Source organism: Carex rostrata, chromosome 6 (assembly GCF_964058835.1).
Source record: "Carex rostrata chromosome 6, lpCarRost1.2, whole genome shotgun sequence".
NCBI classification, from domain to species: domain Eukaryota; kingdom Viridiplantae; phylum Streptophyta; class Magnoliopsida; order Poales; family Cyperaceae; genus Carex; species Carex rostrata.
Window position 1 is genome coordinate 6,972,916 of NC_135923.1, and position 18,906 is coordinate 6,991,821.

Sequence of the window (18,906 nt, forward strand, 5' to 3'; positions counted from 1 at the left end):
ATAATATTTATTATAAAATATGATGAGATTTGATTAAATTGATTTATACCTTTCATCAAATGACTGGAAATATCAACAATAAAATTAACGATATTGTTATAGGAAACATTACCCTAGCGATCACAAAAAAAAATCAATACGAAGTTTTATTTTAAGTTGAATGTTAAAGTATTGTAGCATGATCGTACTTTGGTTCTTTGTTGAAGCAAGGAAAATCTTAAAAAAATTGAATCCTCAGGATAGGTAGGTTGCTAACGACCTTGCTTTATTGTTAAAGACGAAACTAATAAATTTTGTTGAGAGATTAAAGCGAATTTTTTTAAATATATGGTAGGTGAAATTTCAACTCAAAATTTCAAGTGAAATTTTAATCACAATTTTATATATAATATTTATAAAATAATTGAATCATCTATAAATTAAAAAATAGAGGATTAAAATATCTCATGTCTATCCCGCTTTATCGTATATTTTTTTGTTTTTAAAAACTTAAACTGAATCCAAATTAAAAAATTAATTTCGTATATATTTAAAAAATAATCTCTAAATATATTTTATTATAAAAATCATATTAATCGATTTAAATAGTTTAAAATAAAATAAAAAATTGAGACATAAAAGACAGAAGGGAATTGAACATTTAAAATTTGAAATTATGAAGATGCTAATCATTTGCCCAGCTTGCTACTTCACTCTCCCGCTTAGAGCGTGTTCGAAATTTACTGTTTACGTGAGAAAAAAGATCATGTTCGGCTGCACCTATTCCTATGAGATTTAAAAGGTTTTTGAATTTTGCCTATCTTTTTTTCCCGAAGGACGTTCGGCGTGCCAAATTTTTTCCATTGAGTTCCCATCTTCCTTCCCCAAAAGTGTCTCCAACAGATCAAAATCAAGGAAAAAAAAAATGAGGTAGGAGTGAATAAATTTTTTCTCAAAATTCTCTCACTTCTCTCCCTCCGCGTGGAGGGGTGGATTTGTATTTTTTTTTTTCTCTTCTCTCTCCACATGTACATGACAAATACATATGAAATGTTATATATAAACAACTCTATTCTTATTTAATTTTTATTGTGGGACTAAGGTGCAAGATCCGGATTGTCTCTTATGAAAAAGATAATGCTTAGCGTCCTGAATCTCCTGATAAGAGAAAGATGCCACTTATTTAAATAAAAAAACAGAAATAGAAAAAAAAAAATATACTTGACAGGTCAAACCAAGCTATTGGCTTTTATTTTTACAACATTTTCAACGGGTCACAACAACTTTATTTTCCAGCATATTAGTCTAATTATTTTTTGTACAATTTTTTTTCTTATTTATTTATAAATATTTTCTTATTTTATTTGTATCCATTTTAGTGATCATTTTTATAATAAATGTTTCATCTATTAAATATTATTATTTAATCTATTTTATTGTGTAGAATTTATGGGTAATAATTAATTTTTAATGATTGACTAAACTGAATAATGATCAAAATTAGACAATTGTATATAATGATTTGGTCTACAAGAAAATACTGGACAATTGTAAATGTTACAAATTACAACCCATTAGAATATTAAATTTATAATATATTATTGGTCTAAATAAATAGATGGTGGCATGACATTTTTTTTTATTGTAATTTTATATTTAATTATTTTTTTATATTAAGCTAATTTTAACTTAATTGGTTAAAATTAATACAAAACAGAACACTATACTATTAAAAAAAATAATTAAATAAAAAATCATTTATAACTAAACTAAACTAAACTAAAACAATTAAATAAATATACATATTTCAAAATAAATAAATATTTTCCATAATTAATCCCATGATACAAACGAACACTCATTTTTTCATATTCCCATAATTAATTCCATGTATTCCGTACCCGTGGATTTCCACTTTTTCAAAAGTGAATTCTCATTTCTATTCATATTCCCATTCCGTAATCCCGTAAAATCCGAACACGTCCTCAGAGTGATTTTTTTTTTCCCTACATAAACAATAAATTTTTGCATTCTTATTCCTATTCCCTTTGTTCCACCGAACACGTCCTTAGTGTCGTCTCTTTTCTTCATTCTTCTTTTCATCTCCAACTGTAAGCTCCCTCTCTCGATACCTACTGAATCTTGTTTTCTCTGCCTCCTTGTTCTTCTCCACTAACTTTTTCTCTCTCCACATTTTGCCCGTATACAAATTTGTCTGTCATTTGCATCCTCCACTTCCTTTTCTCATTTTAAACATATCGGACCTATCTCTCTCTCGCTCTCTCCCTTCCTCCTCGCTTCCTCCCTTAGTCCGACTGTAGGGGTGCGGCTCGGCAGCATCAGAGTGGGACCAGTGGGTGATTGTGATTTATTGGGATTGTTTGTGGCATAGCACGTATAGTGCGTCATACCATGTGCTGGGTATGAACTATGAACTATGAACTATGAACTATGAAGTATGAAGTTCATTTTATATGGCCATGCGATGTTGGACTGAGAGGTGGTGCTATGAACTTATGAAGCGGGTCGAGGGATATTTTAAGGCTCCAAGCCTCCAAGTGGTGGGTCATTTTGAAACAGGTCTTTTAGATGCTTTGTGACAGACTTCTCATTTTCTGCAGTGTAGCGGGTCAAGCAAAGCAACAATTACCCCCGTTACAAATTATCACTGAGACTGACACTATTTTTTCATTTCTTCCCTAGTTATTTTTCTTTCACTTTCTATTATTTTTTAGTAGTGCTTGTACATATTGAAGTTCTTTCTAATATTTCTTGTAAATTATACACACATTCTCTCTCTTTTTGATGAAATTTAATAGGCAAAACAAGCAAAGCCTCCTCATTAAATGAGAAGTTGAACTAATTTTGAATACTAATAAATCAATATAACACCATTTAAATTCTAGATTTAAAACGATGAAACTGGAGAATACCATAAAATTCCAACCATTTTTTTTTCATAATCAATATGCATATTATCTTTATCTGTACAGCAAACAATCAATATTCAACTTCCAAATAGTAATTAATTCAGGAACAGAAAACCGGATTGTTGATATTAATTTAAAATATTCAACTTCCAAAGAGTAATTAATTCAGGAACAGATATATTTTTTATTTCCAATTTGCCTAGCTATGGAGCATAAAACTGGGTGGGTATGAATAAACAAACTGGTACAAAAAGGATAGAAATCATCGCACATGCATTTTATTTAGTACAAATGAGTACATTGCAAGTTTGCAACAACATAGTCAGCGGACTAGGTCAATAATTCAACCGAATATAATTATGGTGCTTAATTGTCAGAGAATTTTTAATTGGTTTTGCTGTTTAGTCCCTCTTTCTAATGGAAAAGTGACGCAGTCGCAGCACCATGACAAAACTCCATGGGGCCTCTTTACAACACGTGGCGCTTCGACATAATGCGGCACATGGCAGAAGAGCACTAGTGCTGTGGCGGCTCCTCCGGACTTGAAAGCCGTCAAGCAAGATTACTCAACTGGATTTGTGAAATCTGCACAAACAGGTATTACATCCGTATCTGATAAAATTTTGGATGGACCTGGTTCATAACTTTTTGTTGAAGGCGAATAATTTATTGGGTGTCAAAAACAGTGTTTTAAAATGGGGCCGCAATTTTGAAAACTGTTGTTTTGCTGTGAATAGTAAAAATAAATAAAAATTTCTGGACCATCAGATTAGCGATTTTCAAAATTGCTTAATAAATAGTAAAAAAATTCCCAAAAAATGTAAAATTTGGTCTCCAAGCACATTTCAATATGGAGATCATGTTGAGCGGTTCAGATTGGTCGTTTGGATTTTCAAATCGCAAAATATGAGTGTGAAGTAAAATAGTCGCTTTACTTCGCAACTCACAGTAGCCCATCTCTCTCTCTCTCTCTATATATATATATATATATGGGATGTGCTACGCTACTCCATGGAGTAAAATGAGTTGGTGCTCCACGCCGCCATATTTTTATTTAGAAAATCCAAACGACCGATCCGAACCGTTAGATGTGATCTCCATATTGAAATGTGCTTGGAGACCAAATTTTATACTTTTTGAATTTTTTTTTACTATTTATTAAGCATTTTTTAAAATTACTGATTCGGTGGTCCAGAAAATTTTACTGTTCACAGCAAAACAAATTTTTTGACAAATGCTTAATAAATAGTAAAAAAATTCCAAAAAATGTAAAATTTGGTCTCCAAGCGCATTTCAATATGGAGATCACATCTAACGGTTTGGATCAGTCGTTTGGATATTTAAAATGAAAATACGGCGTGGAGTACAAACGCGTTGTACTAATGGAGTAGCGTAGCCCATCCTATATATATATATGAACCTACTAGCATGCTATGCGTAACATAAAGGGCCTCCGTGCAACAGCTCAATATTCGACTTTTCAAAATCCTAACGGTTGATCCGAACCGTTCATCTTGTTCTCCATATTAATATGTGTTTGGAGACCAAATTTTACATTTTTTGGAATTTTTTTACTATTTGTTTAGATTTATTGAAAATTATTGTTTTTTTATGGTCTAGATTTGCTGAAAACAGCGATTTTCAATAAATCTAAAAAAATAGTAAAAAAATTCTAAAAAATGTAAAAATGATTCTCCAAACACATATTAATATGGAGAACAAGATGAACTGTTCGGATCGACCGTTAGAATTTTAAAAAGTTGAATATTGAGCCGTTGCACGAAGGCCCTCTTTGCTACGCATATCATATTAGCATATTCCTATATATATATAGAGGAGGGATCAAGTTACAACAATTTTTGAGTTACAACAAGTTACCACAACCATTTTCTACATTCTCAAAGTCCAAATCGTCGATCCAAACCGTCAGATGTGATCTCTAGAGTAAAATGTGCTTGGAGACCAAATTTTACATTTTTTGGAATTTTTTTACTATTTATTAAGATGGGTACAAAAACTAGTCAAATTCAGACCATTGAATTTTGTACCCATCTTAATAAATAGTAAAAAAATTCCAAAAAATGTAAAATTTGGTCTCCAAGCACATTTTACTGTAGAGATCACATCTGACGGTTTGGATCGACGATTTGGACTTTGAAAATGTAAAAAATAGTTGTGTTAACTTGTTGTAACTCAAAAATTGTTGTAACTTGATCCCTCCTCATATATATATATATATATATATAGAGAGAGAGAGAGAGAGTTGGGCTAAAATGAGCCATGGCTCATAGCGCATTGGTGAGTCATGACTCATTTTAGCCATTTTGAAAATTCAAACAACCGATCCGAACCATTCATCTTGTTCTCCATATTGAAATGTGCTTGAAGACCAAATTTTATATTTTTTGAAATTTTTTTACTATTTATTAAGTATTTTTGAAAATTGCTGATCCGATGGTCCAGAAAATTTTACTGTTCACATTAAAACAACAATTTAAAAAAATACTTAATAAATAAAAAAAATTCCAAAAGATATAAAATTTGGTCTCCAAGCACATTTCAATATGGAGATCACATCTAACGGTTCGGATCGGTCGTTTGGACTTTTAAAATAAAAATACGGTGTGGAGTACAAACGCTTGGTGAGTCATAGCTCACCCAAGTCAACCTTTATATATATTATATATATAGTTGGGCTATGGTGCATTGCAATGCATAAGAATTTTTGTGCATTGGACTAATAATCACTGGATTCAAAGTTCAAATGACCGATCCAAACCGTTCATCTTGTTCTCCATATTAATATGTGCCTGGAGACCAAATTTTATATTTTTTTAAATTTTTTTACTATTTTTTTAGATTTATTGAAAATCGCTGTTTTCTTATGGTCCAGATTTGTTTGAAAACAGCGATTTTCAATAAATCTAAAAAAATAGTAAAATTTTTCCAAAAAATGTAAAATTTGGTCTCCAAGCACATACTAATATGGAGAACAATATGAACGGTTTGGATCGGTCATTTGAATTTTGAATCTGGTGATTATTAGTCCAATGCACAAAAATGCCTATACATTGCAATGTACCATAGCCCATCTCTCTCTCTCTCTCTCTCTCTCTCTATATATATATATATAGAGAGAGAGAGAGAGAGAGAGAGATTGACTAATATGCTTTCGGTAGCACTTCGGCCGAAGTGCTACCGGTCCAAATTTCAAATTTCAAAATCCAAAAAGTTGATCTGAACCGTTCATCTTGTTCTCCATATTAATATGTGCTTGGAGACCAAATTTTATATTTTTTTGAATTTTTTTACTATATATTAAGTCACTTTGAAAATCGCTGATCCAACGGTGGCTTAACAAAACAGTGCTACCGTTGGATCAGCGATTTTCAAAGTGGCTTAATAACTAGTAAAAAAATTAAGAAAAATGTAAAATTTGGTCTCCAAGCACATATTAATATGGAGAACAAGATGAACGGTTCAGATCGACTTTTTGAATTTTGAAATTTCAAATTTGGATCGGTAGCACTTCGGCCCATATGCTACCGAAAGCATATTAGTCAATATATATATATATATATATATATATATATATATAGAGAGAGAGAGAGAGAGAGAGATAGGCTAATGTGCTTCCATAAGCACTTGGCCCGAAGTGCTGCCACCCCATTTTTGATTTTTCAAAATCCAAACAGTCGATCCGAACCGTTCATCTTGTTCTCCATATTAATATCTGCTTGGAGACCAAATTTTACATTTTTTGGAATTTTTTTTCTATTTATTAAGCCACTTTGAAAATCGCTGATCCAACGGTGGCTTGCCAAACAGTAAAATCAGGGGTTCACCGTTGGATCAGCGATTTTCAAAGTGGCTTAATAAATAGCAAAAAAAAATCCAAAAAATGTAAAATTTGGTCTCTAAGCAGATATTAATATGGAGAACAAGATGAACGGTTCGGATCGACTGTTTGGATTTTAAAAAATCGAAAATGGGGTGGCAGCACTTCGGGCCAAGTGCTTATGGAAGCACATTAGCCTATCTCTCTATATATATGTGATTTTTTATTTTAAAATCCATATATGCGGTATGCAGTGGCCTTCTGCATGCATGAACAAAATCGCATTATAAAACACTGGTCAAAAGTGACGAATTTGTTTCCTCTGCGTTAACACAAAAAGGAATCTTTTGAGTTAATGCATCTGGGCCGTCCGGTAAATTTGAAGATCCGTGCTAATTAGATCCGCACTAATATTAAAGATATCTATATTTTAGACGGAGGTCAGATGGACTATGCTTACAATCAGATGGCCTATATGTATTAACTCAAAAGAGCATCTTTTGAGTTAATGCAGACGATGCGGACTCCAAAAGTGACATGGTGACCATTTATTGCGTATCGGACATTTCGGTGTTTCCTCGACTGCTACTCAAGTTGAGATTCAGTGAAGCAGCTCAATTTTTGGGTTTTGGATCTAGACCATTTGATTCTGATCTGTGATAATTTATTCAAAGTGGAGTGCACACATCCCAAGTAACTAATTCGAATCTCAAAATGATCTCAAGCGACGGATTCGAATTAGACGGTCCTGATCCAAAATTCAAAAGTTGGGTTACTTTAGGGGATCCGGACCCCTGCTACTCTCCAGTGGCTTGACCATTTATTACTTGTGCATTCGCCTGTATATTTGTAGTTGGTTCTGTTACATAATGGAAAAGTTATGTTAACAAACAGCATGACACACGTAACAATTATGTACTATTGTACCGTGTAAATAGTTACAATATTCGTAAATTATTTACAAATAATTTCTTTCTTTGGTAATGGCAAACCGAACAATAAATTATTCATTTGACTGATTTTTGACCGAATTATTCTCTAATAATTCACAAATTTTACAAAAATTTTCTGAATTTTTTGAATTATTAGTGAATTTTTTCCATAACATTTTTTTTTTTTTTGCTTTCTTGTAGGACTGAGACCTCTAATTCGGATAATTCCGAATCATTCCTGAATTATACCCGAATTATTCCCGAATCACGAATTTTTTATCTCGCCGAACCGAACCCGAATAAGTCACTTGTCACTATGATGTGCATAACAAATAATAGGGAAATTGTTCAGATACGAAATATGACATAGAATAGTTACGGAATACCAATAACGATTCGAAATAGATCATTAGATGTTAATTGGATGACCAATAATGAAATAACTTAAATAAAACTTGATCATAATGTATATCTTAGGCGACGTCCAACGTCGAACGTGTGAATACAAAAAATGGACGATACATATTTAAAAGTAAAAATTTGCGAGAACAATCATGAATCCTTGAATGACATGTAAGGGGGTAGAACTAGAAATTTGAGATTGAGAAGACTAGAAAATAAGTGCAGAGTAATTTTATTTTATAAAAAAGACTAAAAGTATTAATACATATAAGAATTATAAAAAATTAATAGACAAAATTTCAATTTGTAGGGGTGGTTTAGCACCTTTTTCAATACACTGCCTTCCGCACTTGAATATGCATGCATTTTATATTTTAACTTATTCAATAATGTTACACTAAGATATTTATATATGCTGATAAAAACGTAATCAAACGTGATTCGGTCACCACATGTTTGGTCACAATGTGACACACATAACGTGACTATTTACATGTTATAACAACTTATCATTATTTTAATCACAACACGACATATAAAAAATTAACTCAATCATAACTTATTAGTCATGTCACCACACAAATTTACCACTGTATTGGAGCCAATCGATCGGTGCACAGTACCGTTTTTACCATTCTATTCTGTCCATATGCGAGATAAGTAGAAGAGGGCAATGTAAAGGCCGTCTGATTAATACAATAAAGGGCAAAGTAGAAGAATCCAGAATCGAACGGATGGAATCATCTGTAACGTGGCCTATCTGAAAAATTCATTTAATTACATTTGATATTTTTCTTTTATCAAATACAATAAAATATATATATATACTTATAACCTTTTTGTTTGACAATGCGTGATAGTATTTAGGACAGTTAACAGACAGATATACTGTCAGTTACATTTGGAAGTCCTTCCAAGAGTCCTCGTACGTTCATTCTAGACCGGATCAACGGACCAAGAAGAATAATAGGGAAAGTAGAAAAATATTATACTATGAGAGTTAATCTCCTCTTATTAATCTACTTTATTTCACTTTGGAACATGATGGCAACGAGTTATATTTGATACATGAATAAAGTAGAAAAATATTATACTATGTTTGGTAAAATAGGGAAAGTGAAGGGATAGGTGGATAATTTTTATCACCACTTTTGCATGAAATTGAAATTATTTCATTATCTCTTTTTATTTTGTCTATCTATCAAACAAAAGTAGGATAACATTGGGGAATAAACAGGTGGAGATTCATGATTTTTTTCAGGGAACAAAAGAAATAACGAATCGGATTTAAACTCATTAACTAATTAGGTATTCAATAAAAAAAATAATGCTTTAACTTATACTTTCTAATACACTGATTTGTAATTTTTGATTCTCTAACATATAATTTTAGTTATCAATTATAATTCAATAAATTTATTTTCATTTTAACTCTAAATTTAATCCGAATTATAAATTAAACATTCAGAGAGGGACAAAATTTTTTCCAGAAAAGAGCAAAGCCGATTAGAACATTCTAATCACTACTAAAATTCAAAATCTAGGGAGAAGACCTAGATATACATGGGTGCGCCTAGGGGTGAGTAAATCGCTCATAACTCGTGAGCCGCTCATAACTCGCTCATTAAAAGCTCGCCTAAACTCGCTCATTTATCCGCTCATTTAAACTCGCTCATTAACAACTCGCCCATTTACTTAATGAGCGAGCATGAGCATGACCCAACTCGCTCATAACTCGCTCATTAAGCATTTGCCACATCTAATCCTTGCCACATTTAATCCTATATAATTCTGTGTAACATCAACCTTGTCTCATTAAGATTGATAGATAGCAAGCATAGTTTCATATTTGATCCTGTGTAATATAGTGAGCACAATGTAACATTTAATCGTGTATAATATACTAATATTCATAGTTTCATATTCATTTTTTTTTAGTCAATCGGCAGAACCAAAACCTCCGCCTAAAGCCCAAAACAAGTAATAGTCATAACAACTCGCTCATTTAAATGAATTATGACAATTTGTTGGATTTTGTTATGATGACTTTTAACAAATTTTGTTATGCGTGGACACACTATATAATTTTGTTATGAGTCATAAGTCATAACTCGTGAGCCGCTCATAACTCGCTCATTAAAAGCTCGCTCATTTACAACTCGCTCATTTATCCGCTCATTTAAACTCGCTCATTAACAACTCGCTCATTTACTTAATGAGCGAGCATGAGCATACCCTAACTCGCTCATGCTCGCTCATTAATCACCCCTAGGTGCGCCCCTGAAAATAAAGCCCTATTTCTTGAGAGAATGGGAATAGAAATTGTCCTCTTATCTCTACTCTCTATCTCATTCTTATATATGATAAAACAATAATTCTTATAAAGAGATAACACTTGTAAAAAGAAAAAAAAATAATAATAACCCTTACGAAGATTATTAAAGTGTATGCTAATATCCCTTTATTATTACCTCCATCAAATAAATATTGTTATATATACTACAAAATTAATAAATGTCCCTAAGTTTCGCATTTCAATTACTAGAATAATGTATACTTTTGCAAGTTGATATGTTATTTTGACATAAATAAAGGAGTATGAGATTACACTAAACTTCGACAATAAAAAATAAAATAAATCATTGATAGAAATGAACGCTTCTCACAATTGAAAATAAACAAGTTTTATGTAAATATTTTAATACCTCACATTAAAAAAAATTACAATGACAAGTTTTAGAATCAAAACAAATTATGGCAGCTAGCATAACAATATTTTTTAATCAATTTTTTTAGAAGAGTTTAAAATTTTAAAATTTCAATTATGCTTCTAATGGGATCATATATTATCAGGTTTAGAAAGAGTTTAAACTTTAAATTCAGTCATAATTGTGGTGGTTTACTTGTTTAATTGTGTTTTTTTTTAAACCTTTGCAGAGGAATAAAGCAGGGGAAAACCAACGTATGATAGAAAAATAAAATGAAGGAATGGAAGAAATAATTCTTATCACTACTGTTACAAGGAATAGCAGTTATCCATATATCCTTCTATTTTATTCCACTATCAAAATATAATAAAATAAATCATAACTCTTATTTCTTGTGAGAATGAAATAAGAGTTGTCCTCTTATTTTTCACTATATCACATTTTTTTAACACTGCCCAAGAGATAATTAAGGGATAAATTTTAACTCCTATTTGAAATAGGACTTATCCTTTCATTCCTTTTTTTTTAATATCTCTTTATCAAATACAAGTATACAACCATATAATATAAACTGCAAGGCTGATAAATATCTCCAGATTTTACACTTTGACAACTAAATTATGAAAATATGTGCTAACTGATTTGCTAATTTTCACACAAAAAATGAGATTGCATTATACCTCGAGAACAATAAATAAATAAATTCATGATAACAAGAATGGATTTAACAGATGACAATGACAAGTTCTATATACCTAACTTGATATCTCACATTATAAGATGAGATAGTTTTAAATTTTAATAACAAGTCATTTCAATATTTTTGAACACAAATTAAAGACATCGAACTTGTGATAGTTCATATTTGTGATATCTGTGACCAAAATAAAAGCCCGTGACACAATTTTTTTTGTTTTGACAGTTTAAATTGCGGCTATTCAGTATTTTTAATTGTTAATCATTTCTTATAATCCAAAAATCAATGAACAACAAATAGTTTAACAAAAAATAATTTAAAACCATTGTATCCACAACCGTTCATTTATGAAAAAAAAAATTAATAAACAACATTCTGATCTCACTAAATCTTTTCTGCAAAATTAATTAATATTTAAATAATTTCCAACACTGCATATTTAAAGCATATCTTCTTGAAGATATACTCGACTTAATGTCACCGGCGGTTACTCTTACAAAATAGGTAATCCTATCTTCAACTGGATTTAATGTTTTCACAAATGTAGAAATACATAAATTAATTAATCTCCCAAACCGGAAAAATATAGTGAATCCCATAACCAAAAAAAGATTTAGTCTTACAAGAAAAATTTCTCAACCGAGGTTAAAATTCTCCCTTATATAAATGCTCCAAATCTCACCCCAGAGCAGTCACATTCACATGCTCATAAACTTCTCTCTCTGTAGAGCAGGAACCAGGTCGAGATAAGAGACAGAACGAGCGGGCCATCTCTGCACAGAAGAGGAGGACCCTCAATAATTTTTATTTATTTTTTCCTTTTAATATACGCCTCTCCGTTTCCGAGCACCTCCCCAACTTGTAAGTCCCAACTTGCTATTATCTCTATCTATCCCTCTCTCTCATACTGTTTCTCTTCGCTTCTCTTCCATCTTTTCTAATTTCTATCTCTTCTCTCTTTCTCTCTCATCTTCTTTGTTGTCCCAGATCATTTGAAGATCAGAGTTTTATCTGATTAGCTCCAGGCCTGGGGAAGTTGCTGGAGGATAACACCAAAAGGTCTGTTTTTGTACTATTGCCTCTTTACCTTTATCTGCTGCTGATTTTATATTCTCGTAAATTTTCTTTATTTTTGAGGGTTTCATAGTGAATGCTGTGTCAATTAGGAGCCTTGAAGAGGCAGTGAAAGAGTTGTATGTGTTTATTGTTTTTTCAATTAAGATACAAATTGATGTCGAAGTAGCTATTGTGAAAGAGTTGTATGGCTTGAGAAGTGATGCTATTTATAGAAAATTTGGGAAAAAATATCTTTTTGATCTTCAGAGGTGGGGTTGTTTCTATGAGCTCAAGTCAACGAATTTCCTTTTGTAAATATCCATCTAGATAGATTTCTATCGGGTCCAGAGAGAATTATGATTTTTCCCAAAAATAGCTGGCAGTTTTTCTGATGCTGAAACGATGCCCAAAAAGGCTCTAAGTTTGGGGTTTTTTTTTTTTTTTTTTTTTTGAAGTAAAATAATTAGTTTAGAAATTAAGGCCATTCTAATTTTTAAGGCCAACAGTATCACTTCATTATTTTTTCTGTCTTAATTACAAACTTCTGTTAATTTTTGCCAGAAATATTTCTTATATTAAATGAATCCAGTTTCTTGCTTTCTATTTAGAGTTGGTACTGATTTCACACATGCCATATACCTTTCATAGGTACTCACGTCAATGTTATTTGCTCCATCGATTTAGTAGACATTTTACTCTGTTTTTGTCGTTGTATCGTTGTTCCGTGCAGTATACGGGCATATGCCTAAGTAGTAGCAATTTCTAAACTGTTTCAAAATACCATTTTAGGAAATAACAAGTGATCATTGTTCAATAAAAGTTCATTGTTATCGACCTCGCAAGCGATGATAGCGATAACAATAAATTAAAACAGTCGGGATTTAGATCTAACAAATGTTAGCCTTTATATTTCACCCTTTTTGTAAACTAACATGTTCTGAAACATCTGTAAAAAATTTCCTTAGCTCTTGACTGTTCTATTTCAGTTTAGTTAGGGAAATCTAATAATCATAAATTTCATTAGAGGAATATGCATATGTGATATTAGATCCAATCCAGATAAACTATTATTGTAGTCTAGCCTCATGCTTTGGCAATCAAATATTTTCTCTTCTTTTTTCCTTTTACTTGGATTGGCCCTATTTGGTTTCGCAATCAATGATTACGCATCATTTCCTCAGTTTTGTACAAATCAAAACTTCTAACAATGATTAATGCCCCCATACCTTTCTCCGTTCAATGTGCTTATCTTAATTTCAATATTTGCAGATTCTATTGATTATTCTCCCGTAATATTAAATGGACATACACGTACCCTGATAAAGAAAAACACGCAATTCTTTGTATAAACCCACTTCCCTCTGTGTGAAACGGCTGTCCTTAACTAATTACAGTGATTACTGCATATTCATCAATCAATATTTTTCACATATGCCTTGTCCTAATCTTTTTCCCTTTTTTATATTTCCACAGGAACGATGGGGGGTTTTCTAATGGATGACATGGTCTTTTCCGGTGCTCAGAATTTCGTGCAACTCATGCCTGATGAAAAGAATCTTGCTTATGGCGACGCGCCTGATTGTGGAATGGGTGAGGACGATCTGGTCGGCCCCCAGTCTGAAAATTTTACTGATCCGAATGTAGATGTCGACACTGATGATGAGGACATGGAAGAGATTGAGAGGCGCATATGGCGGGATCGCATGCTTCTCAAGCGCCTGAAAGAGCAACAACAGAACAAGGCCAAAGATGTTGGTTCGGGTTCGGGCACGGGTCTGACCCGTCAGCAGCTGCGCCAGTCCCAGGAACAAGCACGGCGCAAGAAGATGTCTCGTGCCCAAGATGGGATCTTAAAATACATGCTGAAAATGATGGAGGTGTGCAAGGCTCAGGGATTCGTGTATGGCATCATACCTGAGAAGGGCAAACCTGTTGGTGGCGCATCCGATAATCTGCGCGGGTGGTGGAAGGAAAAGGTGCGGTTCGATCGCAATGGCCCTGCGGCAATTGCCAAGTATCAAGCCGACAATGCTGCCCCAGGGTCAGAGACAGAGAGCAGTCCTGGGTTGGTGAGCGCTCACTCTCTGCAAGAGCTCCAAGACACTACTCTGGGATCTCTTCTCTCGGCCTTGATGCAGCACTGCAGCCCACCACAGAGGCGATTCCCACTGGAGAAGGGAGTGCCACCTCCATGGTGGCCCTGTGGTTTTGAAGGCTGGTACACCGAGCTCGGCATCCCCAAAGAACATGGTCCACCTCCTTACAAGAAACCACATGATTTGAAGAAGGCATGGAAGGTGGGGGTGTTGACTGCTGTGATAAAGCACATGTCGCCTGATATCGAAAAAATTCGCCGGCTGGTTCGTCAGAGCAAGTGCTTACAGGACAAGATGACGGCCAAGGAGATCTCTACCTGGCTGGCTGTACTCAAACAAGAGGAGGAGGTCTACATCAAGCAAAACCCGGGTGCAGTGCTGCCACCTTCTGTTACTACTCCGACGGGTAAGGTTGACTCCTTAAATAGTAGCTCAAGTGAGTATGATGTGGATGTGGTTGAGGATTGCAGAAGTGAGGCCCCTGCTGAGAATGAAAGCGAATTAAATGAGAAATTCGTAATGAAGGAAGAAGGCGCATTTGGTGGGTTGGAGTTTATTCAGAAGCGAGGTGCAGGGGAGAGCCAGCTGTTCGTGGGCAACCAGGTTTACACCTGCAGCAATAATCAGTGCCCTCATAGTGATGCCGGATTCGGGTTCATGGACAGGAATGCCCGTAATGGACACCAGTATGTTTGCAAGTACAATAATAGTAATAACAATGGGACTGCTATTGCAGTGAATGGGTTGTTTGCTGAGAACAAGCCCTCTGTTTTCTTCAGTCAGACCCAGCCGGGTCCAGGTCTTGCCCTCTCTGGGCTCGGGTCAACTGTCAGCAACCCAATTAGCGTCTCTGATTTTGGCATCCAGGCTGACAACCAGAAGTCAATTGGCAATTTGATGGGTGTCTATGAAAGCAATTCGGGTCAAAAGAATAGTGGGGATGGATCGAGCGTGAGTTTTGCTCAGCCAAGAGTACAAGTGGAGGATAATTTCTTCGGTCAGGGGAACAACCTCTTTGAGGATGTTGGGTCCGGGTTTCCACCTCAACAGCAATTCTTCAACCGGGAAGAAATGATCGCACCAAATCAGACATATGCAAATCGACAGGAGAATTATACTGTTACCCCTGAGTATCGATTCGAGCCAGATTACAATGGGCAGGCATCTTACTACACTGCTGGGTATCAGAAGTCAGGTTGGTTCCTCTGATTGATCTGGGCCAGTGGGGATGCATGCGTATGCTCATATTGGGTATCTGTGCGGGTGCGTGAGTTAATTTAGGAATGGGAAATTTAGGGTTAATAGGAATTGTGTAATAGGGCTTGATGCTGGTAAATGGCGGGGATGTCTGTATGTAAGTCCATTCCAGCTATCAGAAGGTTTCATAGAACTATTTAGTAGGTGTTTAAAACTTTTTGTTATTTGTGTGAAGTAGGATTGGCTTATATAGAAATGGTAAGTCATGCCAATTTACCCTATAAGCTTCTTACTCTCGCATTGTTTCCTTTGTATGCTCTCCGCCTAGTCTGGCTTTGAATATGCAATAATATTAGTAGCTTGTGTGGTGTTTAAAAATGAAAATGCCTTTTTATTCATGGAATACCATCTTAAAACTTGGATGAGCATATGAAATTATATGAGAAACTTTTATGATACACCCTGATTGCTCTTGATCTTTTTCATTGTCTGCACTGATTGTTTTAATTCAAATCTTAATGGCCTTAGATTCTGCACCTGAGGGTTTATCCAACTTAACCAGCTTGATTTTTCTTTGCCCCCAATGGAAAATTGAGCTCTAATTGCTAATATCTGTTTAACAAAGGAAAAAGAAGAAGATAATTGCGTACACAATCAGTTGGTGTATCTTTTGAAATATTTCTTTTTTAGTTTTTCACAAGAAAAGACTACCAGTTCACGGTATATTCACAAGAATCACTACCTTGTTACTGTCTCTCTCACCTCAAGATAAATGTGATTCAAGTGAACACAACAGTAACCCAATTTCTGAACAAGGTTGAGAGTTAGGCAGGGATATAAAGTGCCTTGAAAAGAAGCCTATGCACATAAAGCGTTAGTCAAAAATATTTCTTGGTCACAAGTCTTCTCCTTTAATTTGTTTTGTTTGACTGGCCACCACAATACCTTCCATGATCGATCCATCCATCCATCTACATCTTCCTTTTTCTCTTATTTTTAATCTTTGTTTCAGTTGTGAGCTGTGAGCCCCTCTCACATGCTCTTTAACATTTCCTCCATGATCATTTGAGTCACAAGTCATGGCTGGAAAGGGACTTGACTCTCTCTCCCTCTTCCTATGGACCAGCTCTAATACTTGGAGCCACATGGAACCACCAATAAGAACAATATATATATATATATATATATATATAGATAGAGATGGGCTACGGTACATTGCAATGTATAGCCTTCTTTGTAAATTGCACTATAAATCACGTGATTCAAAGTTCAAATAACCGATCCAAACCATTCATCTTGTTGTCCATATTAATATGTGTTTGGAGACCAAATTTTACATTTTTTGGAATTTTTTTAGATTTATTGAAAGGCAAATGCTTCTGTGCATACAAGGACCTATTTGTAAAATGAACATATTTTTATTTTCAAATTTCAAACAGTCGATCCGAACCGTTCAACTTGTTCTCCATATTAATATGTGCTTGGAGACCAAATTTTACATTTTTCTGAATTTTTTTACTATTTATTAAGATGGGTACAAAATTCAATGGTCTAAATTTGATATTTTTTGTACTCATCTTAATAAATAGTAAAAAATTTCAGAAAAATGTAAAATTTGGTCTCCAAGCACATATTAATATGGAGAACAAGATGAACGGTTCGGATCGACTTTTGGAACTTTGAAAATAAAAATATGTTCATTTTACAAATAGGTCCTTGTATGCACAGAAGCATCACTCTTATTGAAAATCACTTTTTTTTTATGGTCCAAATTTGTCTAAAAACAGCGATTTTCAATCAATCTAAAAAAATAGTATAAAAATTTCAAAAAATATAAAATTTGGTCTCCAAACACATATTAATATGGACAACAAGATGAACGGTTTGGATCAGTTATTTGTACTTTGAATCACGTGATTTATAGTGCAATGTACAAAGAAGGCTATACATTGCAATGTACCATAGCTCATCTCTCTCTCTCTCTCTCTCTATATATATATATATATATAGGAGTTAGGCTGGGGTGCTATGGATAGCATAGTGGCCTCTATGCTACGGCTCAATATTCGAGTTTTCAAAATCCAAACGGTCGATCCGAACCGTTCATCTTATTCTCCATATTAATATCTGCTTGGAGACCAAATTTTACATTTTTCTGAATTCTTTTACTATTTATTAAGTATTTTACAAAATTGTTGATCCAACGGTTGCTGCACAAAACAGTAAAACCGTTGAATTAGCGATTTTCAAAGTGGCTTAATAAATAGTAAAAAAATTCAGAAAATTATAAAATTTGGTCTCCAAGCAGATATTAATATGGAGAATAAGATGAACGGTTCGGATCGATCGTTTGGATTTTGAAAACTCGAATATTGAGCCGTAGCATAGAGGCCACTATGCTATCCATAGCACCCCAGCCTAACTCTATATATAGAGTAAGGCTACCATGCTTTGCAAATTAAAGTGGGTGTTTTAATTTGCGCTCATATCTCTGGTTTCAAAGCTCAAAACGTCGATTCGAACCGTTCAAGTTGATATCCATATTAAATTGTGCTTGGAGACCAAATTATGTATTTTTTGGAAATTTTTTACTATTTTTTTAGAATTTTTCAAAATCAGTGGTTTTCAGAAAATTCTGGACCATCAAAAACAGTGATTTTGAAAAATTCTAAAAAAATAGTAAAAATTTTCCAAAAATATAAAATTTGGTCTCCAAGCACAACTTAATATGGATATCAACTTAAATGATTCGGATCGACATTTTGAACTTTGAAACTAGAGATATGAGCGCAAATTAAAACACCTACTTTAATTTGCAAAGCATGGTAGCCTTACTCTCTCTCTCTCTCTCTCTATATATATATATATATATACGAGGAGGGTTCCAATACCTCATCATACTGTTGGTCCCAAAGGCACTTAGAGGGGGTGAATAGGCTTTTTTTTTTAATCTAAGTTATAAAGTTCTAGTGTGTCGTCAAGTTATTCTTGACGAAAACTTAGAATAACTTTGTTCTAAACTAAAAAGTAAAATAAATAAAGTAAATAGTAGAGTTTAGAGACACTTGACA

The 18,906-nt window shown here is 33.7% G+C and overlaps 1 protein-coding gene across 1 annotated transcript; it reads left to right on the forward strand.

Annotated features, from left to right (window-relative positions):
• Window positions 1–12,181: 12,181 nt before the first annotated feature.
• Window positions 12,182–16,213, forward strand: LOC144555436 (protein ETHYLENE-INSENSITIVE 3-like 1a). The gene is made up of 3 exons (XM_078303764.1): window positions 12,182–12,347; window positions 12,474–12,545; window positions 14,016–16,213. The coding sequence occupies exon 3, from the start codon at window positions 14,021–14,023 to the stop codon at window positions 15,845–15,847; it is 1,827 nt and encodes a 608-aa protein (XP_078159890.1). The 5' UTR covers window positions 12,182–12,347; window positions 12,474–12,545; window positions 14,016–14,020; the 3' UTR covers window positions 15,848–16,213.
• Window positions 16,214–18,906: the final 2,693 nt, after the last annotated feature.